Raw genomic sequence first — 13079 nt, 5'->3', positions numbered from 1 at the left:
TTATTGCACATCCTGGTGGCAGAAAGGAAATACAATTAAATCCATTAATAGCCACAAGAGTTTTTATGTTCCCAGAGGACCCTGGTTTCCAGCGCTGCTTATTCATTTTCATCCACAGCCAAAACGATGCATGGCAGGAATGACCGAAGGCTGTGGACTATCCATGTATTTCAATTTTAAGGAGACAATTTTATTAAACAACAGACTTCAGGTAGATTATGCTGCCACGTTCTATTGGATATGAGCTGAAAGTGCCTAACAAAAGCCTACCTGTAGAGACAAAGTAAATGATGACTAACATAAATCAGGCCTACAGATACTCAACCATCATACTCACAGTTTCACTACTGCTATCCAAAGATGTTAAGGTAACGATTTCTGTGAATAGAGATGCTCAAACATTTTACAACTATTTTGTTTCTCTGCATACCAAATCAACAAGGACAAAGAAATGTATCGCCACTTGTAAAAAAAAAAAAATCAGGTAAAAAAGAGGTAATCAAAACAAATTTAACTAAGCATTAGATATAGGGCTTTACTTACTAGTCCATGGTAGTCCAACCCCAAAGGAAAATGTGACTTGTGTCTCCAACTACATTTTCAGTAGGGTCTCCGCCTCCCTAAGACTTGAGATTAAATCCCTACCCTCAACTCGCCAGCAAGCCTGCCTGGGGAACACAACCTGGACCAGGAGGTGAGCAAAACAGCCCCAATGTGGGTCTAAGGCTCTCAGATTATACTTCCCGTTACTCTTAGTCTCATACTCAGAGCCCATTCCTCCTTAACATACTGACTATCTGGTTCTTCAGTTCACAGAATATCAGAACCAACAAAGCAGAAAGAAGGCATATCAATAGCAATAGGGAGAAATGAAGGCAAAAACAAAAGTAAAAAAGCAAACACGTGACTTTAAAAATAGTTATGCAGCACACACCTGTCCACACTCTTCAAGCCCATGAAGGTCTCATTCATCCTGACGATCCACGTGGGAGAAGAGGTTAGCCCGTGTTTTATACATTCTCAAGGAAGAACCAGAAACATGTAAATATATTTTTGGGTTTATAACCAAAATGGGAAAATAAAGTCTTGGTGCTTATTACAGGAGAAAACCGACACGTATACAAAGATCCACGTGCTTCAGGATAGACCTTAAATGTATTACCAGGTTTTCCTATAAAAGTAGGATACAGCTCTTCTGTAGTCTGAGACACAAAAAGGAAAAGAGAAGAAGATCAACTCTGTTTAAATCCTCATTTTCCTAGGAGTCACCCAGCTTTTATTGGTGATAAACGGCTAGCTGTAAACCGGTTTAGTTGCTCTTCTGGCTGCCAAAGCAGAGCTAAAGAAGTCAGCAGGTAGAATAGGGAAGCTGTCAAGTCAAGTTGGCTCAAAACAAAGTTGTGGTTTGCAGGCGGGGCCTGAAACATCTCTTCCGTTCACATAAGCTAGCAGGATGTAGAAACAGGATCCCGACGCAGCCACCACTTCAGAGAAGCAAACTATTTTCCTTTGACTTTCTAGTCTATTAGGCTTGGGGTTTGGCAGGATCTGTGTTCACAGTGAACCCAAGACCTTCTAATGGTCCCCGGGAGGAAATCGGAATCAAACAAGGTAGCCCTGATTCTAGACAGAAAGCAGTTTTTGGAGGGGTATCGAGAAGAGACAGAGAAGCCAGGCTGGCGATAAAGACAGCAAGAGTAACAGTAATATTAAGTGTTTTCTATGTGCCACAAAAGCAATTAACTTGTATTAATCTCCCTTAATCCTCATAATACATGAATGGTAGGGGAATTATTATGCTCATTTTACAGATGAGAAAAATGAAGCATTAGAGAGGTTAAGTAATTTGCCCACGTCACTCAAACAGTAAACCAAGAGTCAAGATTAAAATCCTGGCTAACTGGCTCCAACAGGTGGGCCATGTGATGTGAAGAGCTGACTCATTAAAAAAGACCCTGATGCTGGGAAAGACTGAAGGCGGGAGGAGAAGGGGACGACAGAGGATGAGACGGCTGGATGGCATCACCAACTCAATGGACATATGTTTGAGAAAGCTCTGGAGGTTGGTGATGGACAGGGAGGCCTGGCGTGCTGCAGTCCGTGGGGTCGCAAAGAGTTGGACACGACTGAGCAACTGTTCACAACTGAACAACAAATGGTCCCAGCACTGACACCTGTAGACACTATGCGATGGAGCCTCTCACTGTCTGTAGTTTGGTAACAGAGCAGCATTCTGTAATCCCAACATTACAGCGTGCGTGCTAAGTCACATAAGTTGTGTCTAACTCTCTGCGACCCAACAGACTGTAGCCCGCCAGGCCCCTCTGTCAATGGGATAACATTACAGTGTATAAAGCATGAAACATTATCAATCATGAGAGCCAGAGAGCGCTCAGGGGACACCGAGTTTTAACAGAGAAGCAGTTCCCGAGTCATGAGACAAATCCCAGCTCCACCTCCCTCTAAACTGGGGAGCCCTACAGAAATGCCTTCCCCTTCCTGGGCCTCGATTTCCCTTCCTGGGGAGTTGATGGTTACCGTGCACACAGCACATGCTCAGCAGTCCGGCTCCCTTCACCTGGGCATCCTCCTAAACACCCCTTCATCAGAGGTCTTCTCAGTCACACTGCCCAACCCGCTCCAGTCCCCGCGCCGCTCTGGTTCTCATCACGGCACTACTCACCGCCTGCCTGGTCACTCTAGACCTACTTACGGTTTATTACCTGTCTGCCTCCACTGGGACACTCACTCTGAGAGAATGGACCTCGTCAACCTGCTTGCTGCTGGTTTCCCAGCACCTGGAGCAGTGCCTGGCACACAGAAACATTCAACAAATATTTGTTGAATGAAAGAACCATGTAGGAGAGACTTTCATTCAATGAACTTTACAAATAAACAGGTACTGTTCATTGACAAATATATTTATCAAGCACCTATAAAGTAACTATGTAAACAGACAGGATTATTTCAGATGGCGCTAACTGGTGTGAAGATTTCTAAACTCCCAGGATGTACCCGGCAGGTGAGGGCAGCTTTCCAAGTAGCGGGTCAGCTGAGACTTGAACAATACCCAGGAGCCAGTCACAGGATGATCGGGGGACAGGGCATCCAGGCAGAGGGAACAGCAGGTGCAAAAGCCGAGAAGCAGGGCGACCATGCCGGGGCCCAGCCTGGGGAGCCAGGCGAGCATGGGCAGCATGGTGGAGATGAGGTCGAAGCCCTGGGAAGGACCCCTCCAGGAAGTATCTCCGAAGTCAGAAGAAGGCTTTTACCCTAAGTGTGATGGCAAGTTACTTGATAGCATCTCTTATCTTCACCAGTGACTCAGTGGTAAAGAATCTACCTGCCAATGCAGGAGAGGCAGGTTCAATCCCTGGGTTGAGATCTCCTGGAAAAGGAAATGGCAATCTGCTCCAGTATTCTTATCTGCGAGATCCCCTGAACAGAGGCTACAAACCATGGGGTTGCAGAGTCAGACAGGACTTAGCAACCAAACAACAACTAACTGATCTTCCCCCAGCAGATTGTACACTTTATGAGATGAAGGATTTTGCTTGTGGCACATACTGGCTGGTCTACAAGCATCTGTTAAATGAATGAACTGGGGAGAGTATGAACAGAAGAGTGACGTGATCTGATTTTCATTTTAAAATACCGCTCTGAGCTGCGGCTAGTGATTACCTTCTGGGAGGAGACCAGGGTGGCAGAGGATGGGGAAATTTACGAACAAGCACATGCGGTGTGCTTTCTGGGCACTGTAAATCAGAAACAGGGGAAGAAAAGGCTACCATCTAACCCCTGAAGCCACTTGGTGTTTTCAAGCAACAGAGAGGAAAAGGGCCTTGAGGAGGGACCAAATAAACGACAGCTGACGTCCTAAGCCTTCTGTGTTTTTCTAAACCATTTAAACCACTACAAAGGATCTCTGTCTCACTTGTAACAAGGGGAACAAAAGGAAGCTCAAAGTCAGACACACAGACACACACACAGACAGACACACAAGAGTTTTGGAGAAAAACTGTAAAGAAAAAACACCTTCCTACATCTAAGAACAATAATCAGGCTAAATTTCCTTAGGGACAAGTAAGGTTCCACCTAGCACATCCAAACTGTTACCTGGCGAGGGAGGCGGGGAGGATCTTGCTCAGAACATGGCTCTGAGAGGCAGACTGCCATCCAGAGGAGGTGGCAGACTAAGAGAGGAGCAGATACTGTAATAGGGGCCAAGTTTTAAAACATCACTCCTTTCACACCTACCTATATCCACACTGGGTCACTAAAAGAACATCCAGGGTAAATCACACACACTTGACATGCTTACTACCTGTCTCCCTCCACTAGAATGTTCACGCTAGAAGAGAATGGACTTTGTCTATTACCTGATCTCACAGTGTAATTTCTAAGAGGTACATTATAGTTCTAAAAAAACTTTTGCCAACATCATCTCTGGATACTACCAAGTGCCTCTCTCTACAGAACTGAAAGTGCTGAAAGGATGAATGAAACACAGGTTCATCTGGGAGTTGTGGAGCATCATTACTTCTAAGGGGGGAAGAGAAGAACAGTACTCGGGGTCAGAAAAATTGGCAAAGCTATCACTAAACTCCAATATCAATGCCCCCTCCTCACCTGTGCCTCGCCACCCATCACCACGAAGAGGGCAGAGGGCAAAGCACTCTCCAGTCAATATTTTTGCTATCAATAACGATGAGCAAGCAACTCTAGAACCAAGAAAGGAGGGTGAGGAGTAGAGTGAAACCTCAGTGCCCCACCATGTCTCAACCATCCAACATTTTTTCACAGCTTTATTGTGATATAAAATTTGTAAGCTTCCCTCCTTTGACATATGTATACAACCAAGTAGAGTTGATACATATCTTTAGATATTTATTTATTTTTAAAATATTTAAAGTATTTATTCATTTGGCTGCACTGGATTTTAGTTGCGGCATGCGGGATCTAGATCCCCGACCAGGGATCAAACCCAGGCTCCCTGCATTGGGAGCTCCGAGTCTTAGCCACTGGACCACCAGGGAAGTCCCTAAACACTTATTTTTAAAACAACATTTACCGGTCTTTTCCGTAATATGTGTTTATTACAGAAAGTCTGGAAATCACCAAAAATATACAAGGACAGAAATTAGTATCACACATAATCCTATCAACTAAAAACCATTTTGGAGTGAATGCTTCCAGTTTTCTCCGTAGATATTGACTAAGACCTAAAATCGTGAGAAACAAATGGACAAGGAAGCATCAGGAAGCAAATTCTCTCCAGGAGGAAGCACGCTGAGTAGAAGGTAAAAACGTTTAAAGAGGGGACACTAACAGAAGAAAACCAATGGGCCCTTGGAAGAGAGAAGAAAAGGGACATTTTAAAATAACTTGGAAGAGGACAGACTGAGGACTTAGTCTAATTTAACAAATTAGAAAAAACCATAAACATGGCAGCCACCAGCCACAGGCGACTGGTATGACACGAAATGTGGCCAATACAGCGAAGGAAGAGGGTTTTAAATTTTATTCAATTTCAATTAATATTTAAGTAGCCATACGTGGCTAGTTGGCTACTGTATTGAACAGCATGGCTTTAAAGATAAAATAGCCTATGATCTTAAGACATAATTGAATGTCAAACAAAATATTTTAAGTAACTGTCTTCTGGAAGACATAAAAGCTAAGCAATAATACATCATCACTGACCAGCCTTCTCCATGGCACTACCCTAGGCAGAGGCCAGGCACCAGTCCTGAGCTGTGACCACAGCTATTCTCTGGTTTGTAATAACAGAAAAGGGAAAGCGGATCCAGCAGGCCTTCTCATCAGATCACTGCCCTGTGAATGACTCTAGAGGTGGTGCCCGGGCACACACGCTGGTTCTCTAAAATCCTCCCAAGCTATGCTGGTTATTCCACTAACTAGGCCTGAAGAAGGGAGGATTCTGTCACAGCTCGCCAGTCTAGAACCAAACCACCTTGCTCAAGGCCAGCCCCATGGCCAACTTCAAGCTCCTGTCTTTTCTCTAGAGCCCTTAATACTACTCCAAACTCACACTGGAAAAAGACCCAACTCTTGCCATCATTTCTACAGCTTCCTTGTTTTCCCAAAGTGCTCCCAGAATGTGACAGATCAAAGCCAAGCTGACCGCAAATTTCAGAGGACCCACTGAGCCTTCAAGTCCAGGCCAAAACAGGACAAGCCTCATGGAATGAAGCAGTAAAAACACACGGCCCCAGCACTTTTTGGCTGGCACCTCTCTCATGCACACGGAGATGGAACCAGAAGTAAGAGCAGCAGCAGCTTATTGGCTCAGCTAAGAAACTGGAAATCTAGTTTAAAAGGAAATCACATAACCACTCACGTGTCCAAAAGATCTGTAAATCAATACATGTAAAACTCTGTGAAAGTCATTCCGTCTCTGACTTAAGGAATCTGAGCTTCCGCAGGGACGGTGGGTAATATTACCCCGATAGAGAGGCTATTCTATTACAACACTCACAATGTGAAATTCAAATCTTCTAAGGTACAGATACACTTTTCAGACTTTCAGTGCTAGGGAAATAATAGAAATTTCACCAGGTCTCTCTTTGACCAATTACATTTACTTTATATCTATCATTTAAGAAGTACTTTCTCCTGTAGATCTGCAGGTCCTATTTTATCAACTGTTTCTTTTTCTGTTTTTCAGCCATACCACAAGGCATGTGGGATCTTAGTTCCCCCACCAGGGATCGAACTCATGTCCCCTGTAGGGGAGGTGTGCTGTCTTAACCCCAGACCACCAGCAAAGACCCTGTCCTATTTTACATGTATTTCACCCACATATTAAAATGGATAGTAAGTAAAAGTATTCCCAATCAATAGATCAAAACACCAAAGTATTGGAGAATTTGCCCCAGCACACAGGAAGAACACACAGCAGTATATCCTGGCTTGCCTAGTGCTTTCACGGTTAGAGGGGCAACTGGCCTCAAGGGCCTTCATGAAATTAACACTTCTACTGCAGGCCAGTGACGCCAACTTGGCCATGGTCACATCCTTTTTTTTCTAAATGTGGTCTAAAGGAGAAGTGACTGATAACCACCGAGCTCCTTCCCTAAGCATACACGCAGATAAGAATATGCAAATATGCTCTGGGCTCAAAGACAAATGTGATACAATTCGTGAGTGATCCAGAAGAGCACATGTTGTCCCCTCATAGTCCCCACAGAAAGAATTCTGCACGCTTATGAAATTTAATCATCTTTCTGTCTCTCCTACTTACACAACTCAAAAAGAGGAAAGAATGTGAGGGGAAACGTCACCATACAAACAGCACAGAGAAGGGATCAATGAGACACTAAAACTCTTCCTGTGACATCAAGCAACTTGCCACCTGGTGCCGACGATGATGCCACACCACTGTCCACACTCTGGACCACAGACGAGGCAGCACTCCTAAGTGTGGAGCGGTGCCGACTTCAAAAGCTGCGAATTTCATAAAGGAACTATTGTAACAGACCTACCCACTGGTGGTTGTTGTTTAGCCACTAGGTCGTGCCCAGCTCTTTACGACTCCATGGACTGTAGCCTGCCATGCTCCTCTGTTCAAGGGATTTCCCAGCAAGAATACTGGGTTGCCATTTCCTTCTCCAGGGGATCTTCCCGATGCAAGGATCGAACCCAAGTCTCCTGCACTGGCAGGTGGATTCGTTGCCGCTGAGCCATCAGGAAAGTCCAGAATCTTAACATATTTCACAATGATTACCTCTGGGGAGTAAGAACAGATACAGGGGCTTTCCTTTAAAATCTTCATCTTTCTGTACTGCTTGAATTTCTAATTATGGACATGTATTAATATTTTTATTTTAAGCCACAGAGAAGTCATATACAGCATAAGAAATATCATCAGTGCTACTATAATAAGTTTGTATGGGGACAGATGGTTAGTGATGTATCATGATCATTTTGTAATGTATGCAAATGTCAAATCACTTTGCAGTACATCTGAAACTAACATAACATTGCCCATCAACTATATTTCAGTGAAAAATTTGAAATTCCAGGTGCGAAGAATAAAAATCTACTGATTTTATTTTGGAAAAAAACATCTTTTTATTTTAAACAATACTGATAAAAAATGGTAATGAATAGAACAGTTTAGTTATTTTTAAAGCCAACTACAGGTATGCTCTTCATTCATAAAAAAAGTACTGTGGATTCTGAAAGAATTTAGTACCTGTTAAGTCACAGCAGAGTACATACTTAAGAAACAACTTTATTTAAACATCTAATAAAGGGAAAGCTGTTTTTTTCCTTCCCCAAAAATACGTTATATTTCTACAGGGATCAAGAAAAGGAGCATGACATTCTCTGCGCTCAGCTTTTCAACTCTCTTCTCCACACCAGGCACAGGATGACGTTTTCACTAGACTGAATCCCACGACTTTTCATACATACCTAACCTTGGGTCACATAATCACACTGACATTTCTCAAGTGCACATAAATCACACGTTTATGTCTCATCCGAGCTTCACGAGATGACAGTGTTAGTTCAAGGTGAAATTCAGCATGCCAGATACAGAGTACAGACTGCCAATATACTCTAAACGACGTGAACAAGTATACCAAGGAGACCTCAAACTAACTGGATGGCTCTAATAATGGGAAGGGCCAAGAGCAGGCCATTTTCTCCCCACAGGGTGTTATTTTCCACCCTGCAGATAAGACAACACGCTCCAAAGAGCACAAGTGTTCCACAAGGAGCTGGGAGGCACAAGGGTGATGGGTGGAAGACAAAGTCAGAGCAGGACAGCTGACAGTCCCAAGGACTGGTTAGTAGACATGACCTGACCGCATGCTCCCTGCAGGTGACAGCAATAAGCCAGCCTGAGGCTCTCACACCACATCAACATAATTCTTGATTTCATCAGGATGTCTGGCTGTTTCCTGGGCGAAAAATTTATTCTGTGGACCTCCCGGTGACCAACAGGGACAGACTGGAAATCAACAGCCATCGGTGATTTTATTTATCCTCCTTGCTGGCACAGCAGCCTCTTGTCAGTAAGCTTATGCCTTTTCGGTCTAACAAGCTAGAGAAGGCAGCTGTCCAAATGTCATCAAACCTAGTGAGAGATGTGAAGGAAGGATAGGCAAGCCTGCATTACTCACACTGGACCCAGGGAGGAAGGGACTTAGTGCTCATATATTTGAAAGAAGCAGATGAGGCTATTTCAGCTATAGATGGGCCTGAACAGAAAGAGAAAGGCTGGCCTGCTTAGGACCAGGAGGGGTAAGCCACCACATACTAAACTCCTAGCTGAGTCTGGTGTGTGTTAGGGTGTTGGCCAAACCAAAGCAAACTGGTGTGGCTCGCGATTGCCCTGAAGAAAGGATAGAGAAAAAAGAAAGTAAAATCAGTGAAGCGAACGCTGAAACGCAGGGACGCCAAGAGCAGAGGGGGACTGATGGAACACAATCCAGCATTATCTAAAAACATTCCAGATGTCTATCCTTCCAACTGCAACTCCACCCCTGCACACAAAGACGATCCTAAAGAAACTTTTGCGAGAAGTGCCAAGCGTCCTGGACAAAAATATTTATAGCATTACTGCTCGTGTTAACAAACAGGAAACAACCCAAATGTTCATCAAAAGGTGATTTATGATATATTCATACTGTGAAATTCTTATCCTTTAGGGAAAATATTTCGAGTTACCATACAGCATTGACGATTCTTACAAACTTAATGTTGCGTTCACACACACACACACAAACACAAAACACATACATTATGATAGCATTTATATAAACTTCCCAAAACATTCACAACGAAAAAACATTGTCCAGAGATGCACATATGTAGTAAAACTAATTTTAAAAGACCAGGAAATGAGGGACACACAATTCAGAATAATGTTTACCTTTGCAGGGGGAAGACGGGGACGTGGTTGGGAAGAGGCACCCAGGGCTCCAACACAACTCTAATGCTCTTTCTCAAGCTGAGTCAAGGACAGAGATGTGCTTCTTGTCATTTTTTTAATTTTAAAGTCCTCTTTAGGACATACATCACTTTGCATGCATGAAACAATTCAAAATAAAAGGGGGCTGGAGAAACATGAGAGTTGAAGATGTAACCAAACCATGCTCCCTAACCCCCACTTACATGCCCATCTGCCCAAGATGGGCTTCCAGAGTGAGGAGCAACTCACACTCCAAGACAACAGAATCAACTGGGTTTAGAGGTGATAGAAAAAAAGACCACCTTCAGGCACTTCTCTGGGCTTCCTGGGTGAAACCAACTTCGCAGTGTCTAGTCAAGGGGTAAGCTGTGAGACACTGCACACTGTCCCCGAAGAGTGTGGGAAGACTGCCTTGCCCATACAGAAACAGAAAACAGCCCCAATTCAGGTATATTTTACCAATGGAAAGTCCCCAGACGGTTCCAACAGACAGGAATGGATTGCAGTTAGGAACAAGGCAATAATTTTATGCGGCCCTGCAGGGCTAGGAGAATTTGTGACCGGTTACTGGGGGTGGGGAAGAGACGATGAAAAATACACTTGAAAACACAGGACTTTTCTAAGACCATAAAAGCCCGGACAGAATGTGTATTTGGAGTACAAATGGACGTGTGTTTTGAACACAAACTAGAAGCCCTAAAGGTTACCATACGGGCTTTACCTGGCAGAAGGTGACAACCGAGTTTGGCACATGGCAAGTATATTGGGAAATAATAATATCGAGAGAGATCTATATCACATCCATGTAACACAGGTACAGCCCACAGGCGCTAGCGAAGCAGGGGAAAAAGTCTGTGACTTTCACGGGGAAACGGACAGGAAGGCCGGATTCTGTCAGAAGGCCCAGGGCAGAGAATCCAGTGGGCCCCGCTCTGGGAGGGCAAAAAGGTGGTCCCGGCCCGAGACCGAAGGTGGGCACGCCAGGGGAGGGCGGGGTCCCCCCGGGAGGAGCCCCGGGAGGCCGGGCAGGGAGGCAGCGAGGCAGGCGAGGGGGAATCCAGGGCCGGGGCGCCCCCCTTGGCCGACGGGACGGGGAGGAATAGGAAGGCGGGGGCCTGTCACAGCCCCGGCTGGGCGGCCCCCGAGGGCCTGGTAGCCCCCCGCCCGCCGCTCACCTGGGCACGCAGCTGGACGAGCTCCGGTCCACCTCCCAGGTGGCGTACAGGTTCATCTGCACGGGGGCGGGGGTGCGGCCTGGCCCCGGGCCGCCGGGAGTCGCGGAGCCCGAGGCCACCGCGACGGCCATGGAGGTGGAGGTGGACGAGGACGAGGAGGAGGCGGCCGCCGCCGAGGTGGAAGAGGACGACGAGGTGGCCTGGGCCAGCTTGGGGGGCGTCGGCTGCTGCGGCGGCGGCTGCTGCTGCGGCGGCGGCGGCTGCGGCGGGGATTGGGCGACCCCGGAGCCCCGCTGGCCGCTGCCGCCCCCGGCGCCTCCGGGACCACCGCCCGGCCCTCCGCGTTCCGCCATGGCCCGGCCGGGGGCGGGGAGGCGCGGGGGTTACGGGGATCGAGGCGACGGCCGAGCGGACCGCCCAGGCTTCTCCCGCGGCGGCGGCGGCGGCGGGGGCTCGATTCCTCTGCTCAGCCCGCCCGCTCGAGCGCGCGAGCGCGAGCTACACGCACGCGCGGGGCCTCGCAGCGCGCAGTCCGCGCGCTCGCCCGCCGCTGCCTGTTGCGGCTCGCGCCGCCGAGACACTGGGTGGGCGTGTCCGGGGAGGGGGCGGGGAGCCCCGGCCCGCGCCCGCCCCACCCAGCGCTCGGGGGCGGGGCCGCGCTCAGGCGCGCGCCTGGGCAAGCCTTTGGGCGCGCGCGCCCCTCGCTCCTCGCGGGTGGTGGTCGGCGGCTTGGCGCCCTCCGCCGGGTCCTCTCCTGAAATTCGCGGCCCGGCGGCAGCCCGCTAAACCTCGCCACCCATTTCTCTCCCCTCTCGTTCTTTTCCGCGGTGGCAGCAGAGCCAAGCGGAAACCCCGCTTTTCCGGGGCGCGGTCCCGGCCCGGAGAGGGATGCCGCGGGGGCGCGCTTCGGCCCCCTCGTGTCTGTAGACTGAGGCCCGACCCGCCGCCGGCTCAAACCCGCTTTCCGACCGCCGACTTGGCGCCCGCGCTGCGGCTCCGGGGGGCTTCTTCGCCACGACCTGCAAAGGGCGCTATGGGGACCCAGCGGTCTACTGGGCGCCTCTGGGCCGGGCAGTTTTCGCCCCCTTCTCCCCAATGTGGGCAGGGTCTCAAGGACCTAGAGTCGAAAAGGCCTTTGGCACGGGTGAATTCTAAAGCTAAGCCCGTATTTTCTGACTGCGATGTCCCCCTCCTAAAGAACCATTAGAGTCCCAAGTCCCCATCTCTGCCCTCAACTTCTTACACTTGGAATGTTTTTCTGCCTCATCACTTACTGTATTTCTACAATCCTGTTCCTTCCGAGGTCGTGCTCAACCGCCCTGCCCTCCCCGGAGTCGCCCACACTCCCCGCTCCAGGGAGCATCCGGAAGCTTCCCGCACGTCCGCTCCTCAGATGGTGCACGCCAGCATGAGCGGCACAGCACCACTGACTTCTCCCCCTCCCCGTGCCTGGCGGCTGCCTGTGGGAACCACGGGTCCACCCCAGCCCAGCCTGGCAGGAAGACTTCAGGGACACGGGGGCCTAGAACCTGGGAAAGCAGCCCCCAACCATGCCCCCACCCCCTAAACCTAGACATGGTTGATGAAGCCGCCCAGGGGCTCGTGTGGACTCAGGACAATCCAGAGGCTTAGAGCTGTGTTCTCTCCCAGGTGAGGACCTGGACTCTTGGCCACAACGTCTGTTAGAAGGCCTGACCTGGCCTACTTCCCAAGCCCACTGCACTTCCTCAGCCCAGCTGGGCACTAAGCTGGCTATTTTTAGTCCCCAAGGACACACTAGTAAGGTCAAAGCAGACCTGGAGGTCCTTCCTCCAGAGCCTTCCTACAAAAGCGGGCAGTGGTTTAAAAAAAAAAGTCTCAGAGTGGCTTTAGCTTCATCACTAGTCTCAACTGTAACATCTGCTCCAGGTGCCTGCCCCCAGATGCTGGACCACTTTAGGCCACAGAAAATGGCTGTTTTC

General features: G+C 48.2%; 1 protein-coding gene across 2 annotated transcripts in view; it reads right to left on the bottom strand.

Moving 5' to 3' along the window:
* Nucleotides 1-11677, bottom strand: part of PACS1 (phosphofurin acidic cluster sorting protein 1) — a 142366-nt gene extending 130689 nt beyond the window's left edge. Inside the window, exon 1 of one of the 2 annotated variants that reach the window (XM_070457664.1) lies at nucleotides 11119-11677. In XM_070457664.1, the coding sequence (XP_070313765.1) occupies nucleotides 11119-11471 (353 nt within the window). In that variant the 5' untranslated portion in view covers nucleotides 11472-11677. Of the gene's footprint in view, nucleotides 1-934; nucleotides 988-11118 lie in introns of those variants that run through there. The other variant, XM_070457665.1, reaches the window with a different exon arrangement.
* Nucleotides 11678-13079: the final 1402 nt, after the last annotated feature.

The sequence above is a fragment of the Odocoileus virginianus genome, chromosome 28 (assembly GCF_023699985.2).
Source record: "Odocoileus virginianus isolate 20LAN1187 ecotype Illinois chromosome 28, Ovbor_1.2, whole genome shotgun sequence".
Taxonomy (NCBI): domain Eukaryota; kingdom Metazoa; phylum Chordata; class Mammalia; order Artiodactyla; family Cervidae; genus Odocoileus; species Odocoileus virginianus.
The sequence above is the reverse complement of the archived record's forward strand: the minus strand, read 5'-3'. Positions and strand labels throughout refer to the sequence as shown.